Source organism: Oncorhynchus keta, unplaced genomic scaffold (genome assembly GCF_023373465.1).
Source record: "Oncorhynchus keta strain PuntledgeMale-10-30-2019 unplaced genomic scaffold, Oket_V2 Un_contig_2532_pilon_pilon, whole genome shotgun sequence".
NCBI classification, from domain to species: domain Eukaryota; kingdom Metazoa; phylum Chordata; class Actinopteri; order Salmoniformes; family Salmonidae; genus Oncorhynchus; species Oncorhynchus keta.
Window position 1 is genome coordinate 20,335 of NW_026284385.1, and position 17,647 is coordinate 37,981.

General features: G+C 39.8%; 1 protein-coding gene across 1 annotated transcript in view; it reads right to left on the reverse strand.

Moving 5' to 3' along the window:
* LOC127922331 (protein LRATD1-like) overlaps positions 1 to 15,524 on the reverse strand; it is a 28,765-nt gene extending 13,241 nt beyond the window's left edge. The window contains exons 1-2 of the mRNA XM_052506064.1: positions 15,380 to 15,524; positions 14,649 to 14,820 (exon numbers count right to left, since the gene is read on the reverse strand). Of these exons, the coding sequence (XP_052362024.1) occupies positions 14,649 to 14,777 (129 nt within the window). The 5' untranslated portion in view covers positions 14,778 to 14,820; positions 15,380 to 15,524. The remainder of the gene's footprint in view (positions 1 to 14,648; positions 14,821 to 15,379) is intronic.
* Between the last annotated feature and the right edge of the window lie 2,123 nt (positions 15,525 to 17,647).

Below are 17,647 nucleotides of genomic sequence, written 5' to 3' on the forward strand. Positions count from 1 at the left end.
GTATACAGATTTGACGATATTCTTGCAGAAAAATGTAATGAAAATGTCAATGTCTTAGCCCAAATGTACCTGGGTCACGTAAGCTCACTCATACTTCAACTTATCAGTCTGAAACTTTGCACATACACTGCTTCCCTCTTGTGGACACCATCGGAATTACAACCAGAGTGATGGCTAGACCTGGGACCTTTCTGTTACATTTCAAAGATGGTGGTAGAAATGAAATAAAAACGTTTTTTTCTTTGTATCATCTTCTACCAGATCTATTGTGTTATATTCTCCTAAATTCAATTCACATTTCCACAAACTTCAAAGTGTTTCCTTTCAAATGGTACCAAGAATATGCATATCCTTGCTTCAGGGCCTGAGCTTCAGGCAGCTAGATTTGAGTATGTAATTTTAGGCGAAAATCGAAAAAAAGGGGGCAGCAGGGTAGCCTAGTCCAACGCTCTAGTGGTTAGAGTGTAGAGGTGGCAGGGTAGCCTAGTGGTTAGAGTGTAGAGGCGGCAGGGTAGCCTAGTGGTTAGAGCGTTGGACGGAAGGTTGCAAGTTCAAATCAACGAGCTGACAAGGTACAAATCTGTCGTTCTGCCCCTGAACAGGCAGTTAACCCACTGTTCCCAGGCCGTCATTGAAAATAAGAATTTGTTCTTAACTGACTTGCCTGGTTAAATAAAGGTAAAAAAAATAAAAAATAAACAAGAAATTTGTGGAGTGGTTGAAAAACGAGTTTTACTGACTCCAACCTGAGTTTGTAAACGTCCGACTAACTGTATTCTAGTCATAATTAATTAACTACTGCTGTACCACAAAAAAGGCAGTTCAAAAGTACACAAATAATACTACTACACTGTTGGAGCTAGGAACACAAGCATTTAGCTAGGTATTACTGTTGGAGCTAGGAACACAAGCATTTAGTTAGATACTACTGTTGGAGCTAGGAACACAAGCATTTAGTTAGATATTACTGTTGGCGCTAGGAACACAAGCATTTAGCTAGGTATTACTGTTGGAGCTAGGAACACAAGCATTTAGTTAGATATTACTGTTGGAGCTAGGAACACAAGCATTTAGCTAGGTATTACTGTTGGAGCTAGGAACACAAGCATTTAGCTAGGTATTACTGTTGGAGCTAGGAACACAAGCATTTAGTTAGATATTACTGTTGGCGCTAGGAACACAAGCATTTAGCTAGGTATTACTGTTGGAGCTAGGAACACAAGCATTTAGCTAGGTATTACTGTTGGAGCTAGGAACACAAGCATTTAGCTAGGTATTACTGTTGTAGCTAGGAACACAAGCATTTAGCTAGGTATTACTGTTGGAGCTAGGAACACAAGCATTTAGCTAGGTATTACTGTTGGAGCTAGGAACACAAGCATTTAGCTAGGTATTCCTGTTGGAGCTAGGAACACAAGCATTTAGCTAGGTATTACTGTTGGAGCAAGGAACACAAGCATTTAGGTGGGTATTACTGTTGGAGCTAGGAACACAAGCATTTAGCTAGGTATTACTGTTGGAGCAAGGAACACAAGCATTTAGTTAGGTATTACTGTTGGAGCTAGGAACACAAGCATTTAGCTAGGTATTACTGTTGGAGCTAGGAACACAAGCATTTAGCTAGGTATTACTGTTGGAGCTAGGAACACAAGCATTTAGTTAGATATTACTGTTGGAGCTAGGAACACAAGCATTTAGTTAGATAGTACTACTGTTGGAGCTAGGAACACAAGCATTTAGTTAGATATTACTATACTGTTGGAGCTAGGAACACAAGCATTTAGTTAGATACTACTACACTGTTGGAGCTAGAAACACAACCATTTAGTTAGATACTACTGTTGGAGCTAGGAACACAAGCATTTAGTTAGATACTACTGTTGGAGCTAGGAACACAAGCATTTAGTTAGATACTACTGTACTGTTGGAGCTAGGAACACAAGCATTTAGCTAGGTATTACTGTTGGAGCTAGGAACACAAGCATTTAGTTAGGTATTACTGTTGGAGCTAGGAACACAAGCATTTAGCTAGGTATTACTGTTGGAGCTAGGAACACAAGCATTTAGCTAGATATTACTGTTGGAGCAAGGAACACAAGCATTTAGGTGGGTATTACTGTTGGAGCTAGGAACCCAAGCATTTAGCTAGGTATTACTGTTGGAGCTAGGAACATAAGCATTTAGCTAGGTATTCCTGTTGGAGCTAGGAACACAAGCATTTAGCTAGGTATTACTGTTGGAGCAAGGAACACAAGCATTTAGGTGGGTATTACTGTTGGCGCTAGGAACACAAGCATTTAGCTAGGTATTACTGTTGGAGCTAGGAACACAAGCATTTAGTTAGATATTACTGTTGGAGCTAGGAACACAAGCATTTAGCTAGGTATTACTGTTGGAGCTAGGAACACAAGCATTTAGCTAGGTATTACTGTTGGAGCTAGGAACACAAGCATTTAGTTAGATACTACTGTTGGAGCTAGGAACACAAGCATTTAGTTAGATACTACTGTACTGTTGGAGCTAGGAACACAAGCATTTAGTTAGATATTACTATACTGTTGGAGCTAGGAACACAAGCATTTAGTTAGATACTACTACACTGTTGGAGCTAGAAACACAACCATTTAGTTAGATACTACTGTTGGAGCTAGGAACACAAGCATTTAGTTAGATACTACTACACTGTTGGAGCTAGAAACACAACCATTTAGTTAGATACTACTGATGGAGCTAGGAACACAAGCATTTAGTTAGATACTACTGTTGGAGCTAGGAACACAAGCATTTAGTTAGATACTACTGTACTGTTGGAGCTAGGAACACAAGCATTTAGTTAGATACTACTGTTGGAGCTAGGAACACAAGCATTTAGTTAGATACTACTGTTGGAGCTAGGAACACAAGCATTTAGTTAGATACTACTGTTGGCGCTAGGAACACAAGCATTTAGTTAGATATTACTGTTGGCGCTAGGAACACAAGCATTTAGTTAGATACTACTGTTGGAGCTAGGAACACAAGCATTTAGTTAGATATTACTGTTGGCGCTAGGAACACAAGCATTTAGTTAGATATTACTGCACTGTTGGAGCTGGGAACACAAGCATTTAGTTAGATACTACTGTTGGAGCTAGGAACACAAGCATTTAGTTAGATACTACTGTTGGAGCTAGGAACACAAGCATTTAGTTAGATACTACTGTTGGAGCTAGGAACACAAGCATTTAGTTAGATACTACTGTTGGAGCTAGGAACACAAGCATTTAGTTAGATACGACTGTACTGTTGGAGCTGGGAACACAAGCATTTAGTTAGATACTACTGTTGGAGCTAGGAACACAAGCATTTAGTTAGATACTGCACTGTTGGAGCTAGGAACACAAGCATTTAGTTAGATACTACTGTTGGAGCTAGGAACACAAGCATTTAGTTAGATATTACTGTTGGCGCTAGGAACACAAGCATTTAGTTAGATATTACTGCACTGTTGGAGCTGGGAACACAAGCATTTAGTTAGATACTACTGTTGGAGCTAGGAACACAAGCATTTAGTTAGATACTACTGTTGGAGCTAGGAACACAAGCATTTAGTTAGATACTACTGTTGGAGCTAGGAACACAAGCATTTAGTTAGATACTACTGTACTGTTGGAGCTAGGAACACAAGCATTTAGTTAGATACTACTGTTGGAGCTAGGAACACAAGCATTTAGTTAGATACTACTGTTGGAGCTAGGAACACAAGCATTTAGTTAGATACTACTGTTGGAGCTAGGAACACAAGCATTTAGTTAGATACTACTGTTGGAGCTAGGAACACAAGCATTTAGTTAGATATTACTGTACTGTTGGAGCTGGGAACACAAGCATTTAGTTAGATATTACTGTACTGTTGGAGCTGGGAACACAAGCATTTAGTTAGATATACTACTGTTGGAGCTAGGAACACAAGCATTTAGTTAGATACTGTACTGTTGGAGCTAGGAACACAAGCATTTAGTTAGATACTACTGTTGGAGCTAGGAACACAAGCATTTAGTTAGATACTACTGTTGGAGCTAGGAACACAAGCATTTAGTTAGATACTACTGTTGGAGCTAGGAACACAAGCATTTAGTTAGATACTACTGTACTGTTGGAGCTAGGAACACAAGCATTTAGTTAGATACTACTGTTGGAGCTAGGAATACTACTGTTGGAGCTAGGAACACAAGCATTTAGTTAGATACTACTGTTGGAGCTAGGAACACAAGCATTTAGTTAGATACTACTGTTGGAGCTAGGAACACAAGCATTTAGTTAGATATACTACTGTTGGAGCTAGGAACACAAGCATTTAGTTAGATACGACTGCACTGTTGGAGCTAAGAACACAAGCATTTAGTTAGATATTACTGTTGGAGCTAGGAACACAAGCATTTAGTTAGATACTACTGCACTGTTGGAGCTAGGAACACAAGCATTTAGTTAGATATTACTATACTGTTGGAGCTAGGAACACAAGCATTTAGTTAGATACTACTACACTGTTGGAGCTAGAAACACAACCATTTAGTTAGATACTACTGTTGGAGCTAGGAACACAAGCATTTAGTTAGATACTACTGTTGGAGCTAGGAACACAAGCATTTAGTTAGATACTACTGTACTGTTGGAGCTAGGAACACAAGCATTTAGTTAGATACTACTGTTGGAGCTAGGAACACAAGCATTTAGTTAGATACTACTGTTGGAGCTAGGAACACAAGCATTTAGTTAGATATTACTGTTGGCGCTAGGAACACAAGCATTTAGGTAGGTATTACTGTTGGCGCTAGGAACACAAGCATTTAGTTAGATACTACTGTTGGAGCTAGGAACACAAGCATTTAGTTAGATATTACTGTTGGCGCTAGGAACACAAGCATTTAGTTAGATATTACTGCACTGTTGGAGCTGGGAACACAAGCATTTAGTTAGATACTACTGTTGGAGCTAGGAACACAAGCATTTAGTTAGATACTACTGTTGGAGCTAGGAACACAAGCATTTAGTTAGATACTACTGTTGGAGCTAGGAACACAAGCATTTAGTTAGATACTACTGTTGGAGCTAGGAACACAAGCATTTAGTTAGATACTACTGTTGGAGCTAGGAACACAAGCATTTAGTTAGATATTACTGTACTGTTGGAGCTGGGAACACAAGCATTTAGTTAGATACTACTGTTGTTGGAGCTAGAACACAAGCATTTAGTTAGATACTACTGTTGGAGCTAGGAACACAAGCATTTAGTTAGATACTACTGTTGGAGCTAGGAACACAAGCATTTAGTTAGATACTACTGTTGGAGCTAGGAACACAAGCATTTAGTTAGATACGACTGTACTGTTGGAGCTAGGAACACAAGCATTTAGTTAGATACTACTGTTGGAGCTGAATACTACTGTTGGAGCTAGGAACACAAGCATTTAGTTAGATACTACTGTTGGAGCTAGGAACACAAGCATTTAGTTAGATACTACTGTTGGAGCTAGGAACACAAGCATTTAGTTAGATACTACTGTTGGAGCTAGGAACACAAGCATTTAGTTAGATATTACTGTTGGAGCTAGGAACACAAGCATTTAGTTAGATATTACTGTTGGAGCTAGGAACACAAGCATTTAGGTAGATATTACTGTTGGAGCTAGGAACACAAGCATTTAGGTAGATATTACTGTTGGAGCTAGGAACACAAGCATTTAGTTAGATATTACTGCACTGTTGGAGCTAGGAACACAAGCATTTAGTTAGATATTACTGTTGGAGCTAGGAACACAAGCATTTAGGTAGATATTACTGTTGTAGCTAGGAACACAAGCATTTAGTTAGATACTACTGCACTGTTGGAGCTAGGAACACAAGCATTTAGTTAGATACTACTGCACTGTTGGAGCTAGGAACACAAGCATTTAGTTAGATACTACTGCACTGTTGGAGCTAGGAACACAAGCATTTAGTTAGATACTACTGCACTGTTGGAGCTAGGAACACAAGCATTTAGCTAGGTATTACTGTTGGAGCAAGGAACACAAGCATTTAGGTGGGTATTACTGTTGGAGCTAGAACCCAAGCATTTAGCTAGGTATTACTGTTGGAGCTAGGAACACAAGCATTTAGCTAGGTATTCCTGTTGGAGCTAGGAACACAAGCATTTAGCTAGGTATTACTGTTGGAGCAAGGAACACAAGCATTTAGGTGGGTATTACTGTTGGAGCTAGGAACACAAGCATTTAGCTAGGTATTACTGTTGGAGCAAGGAACACAAGCATTTAGCTAGGTATTACTGTTGGAGCTAGGAACCCAATCATTTAGCTAGGTATTACTGTTGGAGCTAGGAACACAAGCATTTAGCTAGGTATTACTGTTGGAGCTAGGAACACAAGCATTTAGTTAGATACTACTACACTGTTGGAGCTAGAAACACAACCATTTAGTTAGATACTACTGTTGGAGCTAGGAACACAAGCATTTAGTTAGATACTACTACACTGTTGGAGCTAGAAACACAACCATTTAGTTAGATACTACTACACTGTTGGAGCTAGAAACACAACCATTTAGTTAGATACTACTGTTGGAGCTAGGAACACAAGCATTTAGTTAGATACTACTGTACTGTTGGAGCTAGGAACACAAGCATTTAGTTAGATACTACTGTTGGCGCTAGGAACACAAGCATTTAGTTAGATACTACTGTTGGAGCTAGGAACACAAGCATTTAGTTAGATATTACTGTTGGCGCTAGGAACACAAGCATTTAGGTAGGTATTACTGTTGGCGCTAGGAACACAAGCATTTAGTTAGATACTACTGTTGGAGCTAGGAACACAAGCATTTAGTTAGATATTACTGTTGGAGCTAGGAACACAAGCATTTAGTTAGATACTACTGTTGGAGCTAGGAACACAAGCATTTAGTTAGATATTACTGTTGGCGCTAGGAACACAAGCATTTAGTTAGATATTACTGCACTGTTGGAGCTGGGAACACAAGCATTTAGTTAGATATTACTGTTGGCGCTAGGAACACAAGCATTTAGTTAGATATTACTGTTGGCGCTAGGAACACAAGCATTTAGGTAGGTATTACTGTTGGCGCTAGGAACACAAGCATTTAGTTAGATATTACTGTTGGAGCTAGGAACACAAGCATTTAGTTAGATACTACTGTTGGAGCTAGGAACACAAGCATTTAGTTAGATACTACTGTTGGAGCTAGGAACACAAGCATTTAGTTAGATACTACTGTTGGAGCTAGGAACACAAGCATTTAGTTAGATACTACTGTTGGAGCTAGGAACACAAGCATTTAGTTAGATATTACTGTTGGCGCTAGGAACACAAGCATTTAGTTAGATATTACTGCACTGTTGGAGCTGGGAACACAAGCATTTAGTTAGATACTACTGTTGGAGCTAGGAACACAAGCATTTAGTTAGATACTACTGTTGGAGCTAGGAACACAAGCATTTAGTTAGATACTACTGTTGGAGCTAGGAACACAAGCATTTAGTTAGATACTACTGTTGGAGCTAGGAACACAAGCATTTAGTTAGATACGACTGTACTGTTGGAGCTAGGAACACAAGCATTTAGTTAGATACTACTGCACTGTTGGAGCTAAGAACACAAGCATTTAGTTAGATACTACTGTTGGAGCTAGGAACACAAGCATTTAGTTAGATACTACTGTTGGAGCTAGGAACACAAGCATTTAGTTAGATACTACTCTTGGAGCTAGGAACACAAGCATTTAGTTAGATACTGTACTGTTGGAGCTAGGAACACAAGCATTTAGTTAGATACTACTGTTGGAGCTAGGAATACTACTGTTGGAGCTAGGAACACAAGCATTTAGTTAGATACTACTGTTGGAGCTAGGAACACAAGCATTTAGTTAGATACTACTGTTGGAGCTAGGAACACAAGCATTTAGTTAGATACTACTGTTGGAGCTAGGAACACAAGCATTTAGTTAGATACGACTGCACTGTTGGAGCTAAGAACACAAGCATTTAGTTAGATATTACTGTTGGAGCTAGGAACACAAGCATTTAGGTAGATACTACTACACTGTTGGAGCTAGGAACACAAGCATTTAGTTAGATATTACTATACTGTTGGAGCTAGGAACACAAGCATTTAGTTAGATACTACTACACTGTTGGAGCTAGAAACACAACCATTTAGTTAGATACTACTGTTGGAGCTAGGAACACAAGCATTTAGTTAGATACTACTACACTGTTGGAGCTAGAAACACAACCATTTAGTTAGATACTACTGTTGGAGCTAGGAACACAAGCATTTAGTTAGATACTACTGTTGGAGCTAGGAACACAAGCATTTAGTTAGATACTACTGTACTGTTGGAGCTAGGAACACAAGCATTTAGTTAGATACTACTGTTGGAGCTAGGAACACAAGCATTTAGTTAGATACTACTGTTGGAGCTAGGAACACAAGCATTTAGTTAGATATTACTGTTGGCGCTAGGAACACAAGCATTTAGGTAGGTATTACTGTTGGCGCTAGGAACACAAGCATTTAGTTAGATACTACTGCACTGTTGGAGCTAGGAACACAAGCATTTAGCTAGGTATTACTGTTGGAGCAAGGAACACAAGCATTTAGGTGGGTATTACTGTTGGAGCTAGGAACCCAAGCATTTAGCTAGGTATTACTGTTGGAGCTAGGAACACAAGCATTTAGCTAGGTATTCCTGTTGGAGCTAGGAACACAAGCATTTAGCTAGGTATTACTGTTGGAGCAAGGAACACAAGCATTTAGGTGGGTATTACTGTTGGAGCTAGGAACACAAGCATTTAGCTAGGTATTACTGTTGGAGCAAGGAACACAAGCATTTAGTTAGATACTACTGTTGGTGCTAGGAACACAAGCATTTAGTTAGATACTACTGTTGGTGCTAGGAACACAAGCATTTAGTTAGATACTACTGTTGGAGCTAGGAACACAAGCATTTAGTTAGATATTACTGTTGGCGCTAGGAACACAAGCATTTAGGTAGGTATTACTGTTGGCGCTAGGAACACAAGCATTTAGTTAGATACTACTGTTGGAGCTAGGAACACAAGCATTTAGTTAGATATTACTGTTGGCGCTAGGAACACAAGCATTTAGTTAGATATTACTGCACTGTTGGAGCTGGGAACACAAGCATTTAGTTAGATACTACTGCACTGTTGGAGCTAGGAACACAAGCATTTAGTTAGATACTACTGTTGGAGCTGGGAACACAAGCATTTAGTTAGATACTACTGTTGGAGCTGGGAACACAAGCATTTAGTTAGATATTACTGTTGGAGCTAGGAACACAAGCATTTAGTTAGATACGACTGTACTGTTGGAGCTGGGAACACAAGCATTTAGTTAGATACTACTGTTGGAGCTAGGAACACAAGCATTTAGTTAGATACTACTGTTGGAGCTAGGAACACAAGCATTTAGTTAGATACTACTGTTGGAGCTAGGAACACAAGCATTTAGTTAGATACTACTGTTGGAGCTAGGAACACAAGCATTTAGTTAGATACGACTGTACTGTTGGAGCTAGGAACACAAGCATTTAGTTAGATACTACTGTTGGAGCTAGGAATACTACTGTTGGAGCTAGGAACACAAGCATTTAGTTAGATATTACTGTTGGAGCTAGGAACACAAGCATTTAGGTAGATATTACTGTTGTAGCTAGGAACACAAGCATTTAGTTAGATATTACTGTTGGAGCTAGGAACACAAGCATTTAGTTAGATATTACTGCACTGTTGGAGCTAAGAACACAAGCATTTAGTTAGATACTACTGTTGGAGCTAGGAACACAAGCATTTAGTTAGATACTACTGTTGGAGCTAGGAACACAAGCATTTAGTTAGATATTACTCTTGGAGCTAGGAACACAAGCATTTAGTTAGATACTACTGCACTGTTGGAGCTAGGAACACAAGCATTTAGTTAGATACTACTGCACTGTTGGAGCTAGGAACACAAGCATTTAGTTAGATACTACTGCACTGTTGGAGCTAGGAACACAAGCATTTAGCTAGGTATTACTGTTGGCGCTAGGAACACAAGCATTTAGTTAGATACTACTGTTGGAGCTAGGAACACAAGCATTTAGTTAGATATTACTGTTGGCGCTAGGAACACAAGCATTTAGCTAGGTATTACTGTTGGAGCTAGGAACACAAGCATTTAGTTAGATATTACTGCACTGTTGGAGCTGGGAACACAAGCATTTAGTTAGATATTACTGTTGGAGCTAGGAACACAAGCATTTAGTTAGATATTACTGTTGGAGCTAGGAACACAAGCATTTAGTTAGATACTACTGTTGGAGCTAGGAACAAGCATTTAGTTAGATATTACTGTTGGCGCTAGGAACACAAGCATTTAGTTAGATATTACTGCACTGTTGGAGCTGGGAACACAAGCATTTAGTTAGATACTACTGTTGGCGCTAGAAACACAAGCATTTCTCTACACCCGCAAAAAACATCTGCAAAAATGCGTATGTGACCAATAAAATTTGATTTGATTAATTGGTGTGTATTCTCTGAAAAGTAGTTCTTCTTCGGCCAAATACAATAAAGTATTTGAAACCAGGTTTGTCCCGAGAAGTAACATGAAGCTATAGATATCCTCAGAGGGTAGAAGGGGGGGCCGAGTATCAGGGATTTTGACCAGATAGACAGATCATCTTGTCACGTTCGTTGTTGTGGATGAGACCAGGCGCAGCGCGAGATGAATACATCTCCTTATTTAACGAAAAACACTCAAACAAAACAACAAACTGAACGTGACGCTATATATGATAAGTGCAGACACAGGCAACTAACACATAGACAATCACCCACAAATTACCCAAGGAATATGGCTGCCAAAATATGGTTCCCAATCAGAGACAATGAAAAACAGCTGCCTCTAATTGAGAACCAATCTAGGCAACCATAGACATACAAAACACCTAGACAGGTTAAAACCTAGACAGGTAAAAACCCTAGACAGGTAAAAAAAAAACGAAAAACCCTAGACAGGTAAAAACCCTAGACAGGTCAAAACCCTAGACAGGTAAAAACCCTAGACAGGTAAAAACCTAAAAACCCTAGACAGGTAAAAACCCTAGACAGGTAAAAACCCTAGACAGGTAAAAACCCTAGACAGGTAAAACCCTAGACAGGTAAAACCCTAGACAGGTAAAAACCCTAGACAGGTAAAAACCCTAGACAGGTAAAAACCCTAGACAGGTAAAAACCCTAGACAGGTAAACCCTAGACAGGTAGAAACCCTAGACAGGTAAAAAAAACCTAGACAGGTAAACCCTAGACAGGTAAAAACCCTAGACAGGTAAAACCCTAGACTGGTAAAACCCTAGACAGGACAAAAACAAAACAAACCACCCCTTGTCACAACCTAACCAAAATAACAGAGAAAAGAAAGAATTCTAAAGGTCTGGGCCGAGATGGAACACCTTTATATATTTATAAATGTTTATTTAACCTTTATTGAACCAGGCAAGTCAGTTAAGAACCAATTCTTATTTACAATGACGGCTTACCCCGGCTTAAACCCCACCCCCCACCCCGTAACCCGGACGACGCTGGGCCAACTGTGCCGCCGCCCTCACGGCCGGTTGTGATACAGCCCGGGATCGAACCAGGGTGTCTGTAGTGACGCCTCTTGCACTGAGATGCAGTGCCTTAGACCGCGGGCGCGTACATAAGTTATAACTAGGTATGACTGTGTACACATCTAAATCACCTCACACAAGTCTGTCAGCGGTAGGAACACTTGGTTGAACTGTAGTCGAGAAACCAGCTTCCTTCTGAATTGACATAGTGCTGTATTGGTGTGTATTCTCAGAAATATAGCACAATGTGTTAGAAATACCAGATTTGCAAAAATATCCGCCAATATTATATATGTGCAACTTGTTATGATAATAGGGTGACATATCATTTGGTTTGAAGTGAGTTACAAGATGTGGACCTTTGGTTTGAAGTGAGTTACAAGATGTGGACCTTTGGTTTGAAGTGAGTTACAAGATGTGGACCTTTGGTTTGAAGTGAGTTACAAGATGTGGACCTTTGGTTTGAAGTGACTTACAAGATGTGGACCTTTGGTTTGAAGTGAGTTACAAGATGTGGACCTTTGGTTTGAAGTGAGTTACAAGATGTGGACCTTTGGTTTGAAGTGAGTTACAAGATGTGGACCTTTGGTTCAGAAGTGAGTTACAAGATGTGGACCTTTGGTTTGAAGTGAGTTACAAGATGTGGACCTTTGGTTTGAAGTGAGTTACAAGATGTGGACCTTTGGTTTGAAGTGACTTACAAGATGTGGACCTTTGGTTCAGAAGTGAGTTACAAGATGTGGACCTTTGGTTTGAAGTGAGTTACAAGATGTGGACCTTTGGTTTGAAGTGACTTACAAGATGTGGACCTTTGGTTAGAAGTGAGTTACAAGATGTGGACCTTTGGTTTGAAGTGAGTTACAAGATGTGGACCTTTGGTTTGAAGTGACTTACAAGATGTGGACCTTTGGTTTGAAGTGACTTACAAGATGTGGACCTTTGGTTTGAAGTGAGTTACAAGATGTGGACCTTTGGTTTGAAGTGAGTTACAAGATGTGGACCTTTGGTTTGAAGTGAGTTACAAGATGTGGACCTTTGGTTTGAAGTGAGTTACAAGATGTGGACCTTTGGTTTGAAGTGAGTTACAAGATGTGGACCTTTGGTTTGAAGTGAGTTACAAGATGTGGACCTTTGGTTTGAAGTGAGTTACAAGATGTGGACCTTTGGTTTGAAGTGAGTTACAAGATGTGGACCTTTGGTTTGAAGTGAGTTACAAGATGTGGACCTTTGGTTCAGAAGTGACTTACAAGATGTGGACCTTTGGTTTGAAGTGACTTACAAGATGTGGACCTTTGGTTTGAAGTGAGTTACAAGATGTGGACCTTTGGTTTGAAGTGAGTTACAAGATGTGGACCTTTGGTTTGAAGTGACTTACAAGATGTGGACCTTTGGTTTGAAGTGAGTTACAAGATGTGGACCTTTGGTTTGAAGTGAGTTACAAGATGTGGACCTTTGGTTTGAAGTGAGTTACAAGATGTGGACCTTTGGTTTGAAGTGAGTTACAAGATGTGGACCTTTGGTTTGAAGTGAGTTACAAGATGTGGACCTTTGGTTCAGAAGTGACATACAAGATGTGGACCTTTGGTTTGAAGTGAGTTACAAGATGTGGACCTTTGGTTTGAAGTGAGTTACAAGATGTGGACCTTTGGTTTGAAGTGAGTTACAAGATGTGGACCTTTGGTTTGAAGTGAGTTACAAGATGTGGACCTTTGGTTCAGAAGTGAGTTACAAGATGTGGACCTTTGGTTTGAAGTGAGTTACAAGATGTGGACCTTTGGTTTGAAGTGAGTTACAAGATGTGGACCTTTGGTTTGAAGTGAGTTACAAGATGTGGACCTTTGGTTTGAAGTGAGTTACAAGATGTGGACCTTTGGTTTGAAGTGAGTTACAAGATGTGGACCTTTGGTTTGAAGTGAGTTACAAGATGTGGACCTTTGGTTTGAAGTGACTTACAAGATGTGGACCTTTGGTTTGAAGTGAGTTACAAGATGTGGACCTTTGGTTCAGAAGTGAGTTACAAGATGTGGACCTTTGGTTTGTAGAAAATGCTGCCATAACCCCTACCTCTCTGATTGTTTCAGTAACAGTGATGTAAATGCTGTCATAACCCCTACCACTCTGATTGTTTCACTAACAGTGATGTAAATGCTGTCATAACCCCTACCACTCTGATTGTTTCACTAACAGTGATGTAAATGCTGTCATAACCCCTACCACTCTGATTGTTTCACTAACAGTGATGTAAATGCTGTCATAACCCCTACCACTCTGATTGTTTCACTAACAGTGATGTAAATGCTGCCATAACCCCTACCACTCTGATTGTTTCACTAACAGTGATGTAAATGCTGTCATAACCCCTACCACTCTGATTGTTTCACTAACAGTGATGTAAATGCTGTCATAACCCCTACCACTCTGATTGTTTCACTAACAGTGATGTAAATGCTGTCATAACCCCTACCACTCTGATTGTTTCACTAACAGTGATGTAAATGCTGTCTGTTGGGTAAATCAAGAAAATTACGCCATATGTTTAGTCGATGTCTCTAAGGATCCGTTTTTGAAGTGAATTTAATGCCTTTTCTTCACAGTAAAATGAAGTTTTAAATGTTGGTGTACAGGCCCCTTTAAAATGCAGTGGTTTATACCCCATGATTATTACACAATTATTACTTACCCTCAAATTATTTTGACAGAATATGCTAATTAATAAGATATACATAGATATTTTACTATTATTATTTTCTTTTCTTCCCCTAATAGTTTATTATTGTGGTCAAATTGACCCCAGTTGGTAAATAATGTGTGTTACAATATGTTGGTAGGTCGAGGGTTAAAGCGATGCCAATTTGTTTCCAACGTGGTCCCCGATGGAGTACATTTACATTTACATTTAAGTCATTTAGCATCTTATCCAGAGCGACTTACACACGAGACAGACAACACTAAAGGATATACACATAAGTAATATCAACCTCTTCCTCTTCGTCGGAGAAGAAGTAAGCTACGCCGACCCTGAGCTCCTCTTTCTCCACTCCGGACGGATCGCCGGTTGGCAGCTCGCTGTAGCTGAGATGAGTGATACGGTCCAAGTGGTTGCCCATCAATGACGAGGCCCCGACAGAGGAGAGGCATGGGATACGGTGTCTGGGGTAGGGAGGGAGGGAAGGAAAGACAGGGAGGGTGGAAGGAGAGAGAGGGGCGAGAAGGGGACAGATATGTTACTGTGGGGAAAGAACAGACAAAAACCCAACAGGCTCCAGTACACAACTCCGGTCGGCTTTCAGCTACACAGAATCACAGCAGTATCCAGTACATTCATGTAACAATCAACAGCCACATAGATGATCATAAGTGATCAACACACTCGAGTTACTGAGCCCAGTTCCCGTGAAAAGACGCGAAAACAATCAATGATTTAGTCCGTGGCTCTCATCACATGCCTTTAGCTAATCATACCCTCTGGTGGACTGAATGATAAAATAGCAGCGCTATGGATAGACAGAGAGACAGAGAGACAGAGACAGAGAGAGGGAGGTGAAATCTCCAGTCTTCCACGGAGAAGAGAAGTGCGCGCCGACTGAATGCTTTAGATGTATTATTATCCTTGATCAGTTTGTATGCACCGTGGGGGGAAAACAAATCAAGGCTAATTTAGAGGCCATAATGCACCAGGGAAAAACACCGGAGTAATAGAAGCAGTTACCCAGGGAACGGTTATATATCCTGTTGTTCCATCAGTGCCGCGGGCTCCACGGTCTTCTCTACTCCCTCCCTGTCCCTCTCTTCTATTTCTCCGTTCGTTCTCTCTCTCTCTCTTCTTCCCCTCTGTACTCCCGCAGCCCTGTGTGCTTTACTAGTGTTTTCTCAACCTCGCGTCTTTAAGTAACTCGGAGAGCTCCCGCCTTCAGCCGCAACATCTGCCCTTTGACGCAGCCCATTGGTCTAGGGGCATTTTCCTGTCCCTGCTCGGCCAATCAGAAAGGCCAATCCTCACGTCATTCAAGCCAGCCTCCAATAGCGTGGGCGCAGAGCAACGCGTGGTGATTGGGATTCGTTAAGGGCCCTACACACTTCAGGTAAACTACCCATACACAGCAACGTTGCTTTCACCCGTGGCTCTATATACTTGTTTTGCGGTCTTTACTGTGGCGTGGTTTTGTTGTCTGAGGAATGAAGAATACTAGACAGATCGAGGTGTGATTGTTGCTGTTGTCTGAGGAATGAAGAATACTAGACAGATAGAGGTGTGATTGTTGCTGTTGTCTGAGGAATGAAGAATACTAGACAGATCGAGGTGTGATTGTTGCTGTTGTCTGAGGAATGAAGAATACTAGACAGATAGAGGTGCGATTGTTGCTGTTGTCTGAGGAATGAAGAATACTAGACAGATCGAGGTGTGATTGTTGCTGTTGTCTGAGGAATGAAGAATACTAGACAGAGATGTGATTGTTGCTGTTGTCTGAGGAATGAAGAATACTAGACAGAGATGTGATTGTTGCTGTTGTCTGAGGAATGAAGAATACTAGACAGAGATGTGATTGTTGCTGTTGTCTGAGGAATGAAGAATACTAGACAGATCGAGGTGTGATTGTTGCTGTTGTCTGAGGAATGAAGAATACTAGACAGAGATGTGATTGTTGCTGTTGTCTGAGGAATGAAGAATACTAGACAGAGATGTGATTGTTGCTGTTGTCTGAGGAATGAAGAATACTAGACAGAGATGTGATTGTTGCTGTTGTCTGAGGAATGAAGAATACTAGACAGATAGAGGTGCGATTGTTGCTGTCGTTGTTATAGGGAGGAGGAAGCCTGACAGAGAGGCTAAGAAACATGCTGCTACTTATATTATATTACCTCACTAACATACTGCTACTATATTATATTACCTCACTAACATGCTGCTACTATATTATATTACCTCTATATTATATTACCTCACTAACATACTGCTACTATATTATATTACCTCACTAACATGCTGCTACTATATTATATTACCTCACTAACATGCTGCTACTATATTATATTACCTCACTAACATGCTGCTACTATATTATATTACCTCACTAACATGCTGCTACTATATTATATTACCTCACTAACATGCTGCTACTATATTATATTACCTCACTAACATGCTGCTACTATATTATATTACCTCACTAACATGCTGCTACTATATTATATTACCTCACTAACATGCTGCTACTATATTATATTACCTCACTAACATGCTGCTACTATATTATATTACCTCACTAACATGCTGCTACTATATTATATTACCTCACTAACATGCTGCTACTATATTATATTACCTCACTAACATGCTGCTACTATATTATATTACCTCACTAACATGCTGCTACTATATTATATTACCTCACTAACATGCTGCTACTATATTATATTACCTCACTAACATGCTGCTACTATATTATATTACCTCACTAACATGCTGCTACTATATTATATTACCTCACTAACATGCTGCTACTATATTATATTACCTCACTAACATGCTACTACTATATTTTATTACCTCTATATTATATTACCTCACTAACATGCTACTACTATATTATATTACCTCTATATTATATTACCTCACTAACATGCTGCTACTATATTATATTACCTCACTAACATGCTGCTACTATATTATATTACCTCTATATTATATTACCTCACTAACATGCTGCTACTATATTATATTACCTCACTAACATGCTGCTACTGTATTATATTACCTCACTAACATGCTACTACTATATTATATTACCTCACTAACATGCTGCTACTATATTATATTACCTCTATATTATATTACCTCACTAACATGCTGCTACTATATTATATTACCTCACTAACATGCTGCTACTGTCACACCCTGATCTGTTTCACCTGTCTTTTTGATTGACTCCACCTCCCTCCAGGTGTCTCCCATCTTCCTCATTATCCCCAGTGTATT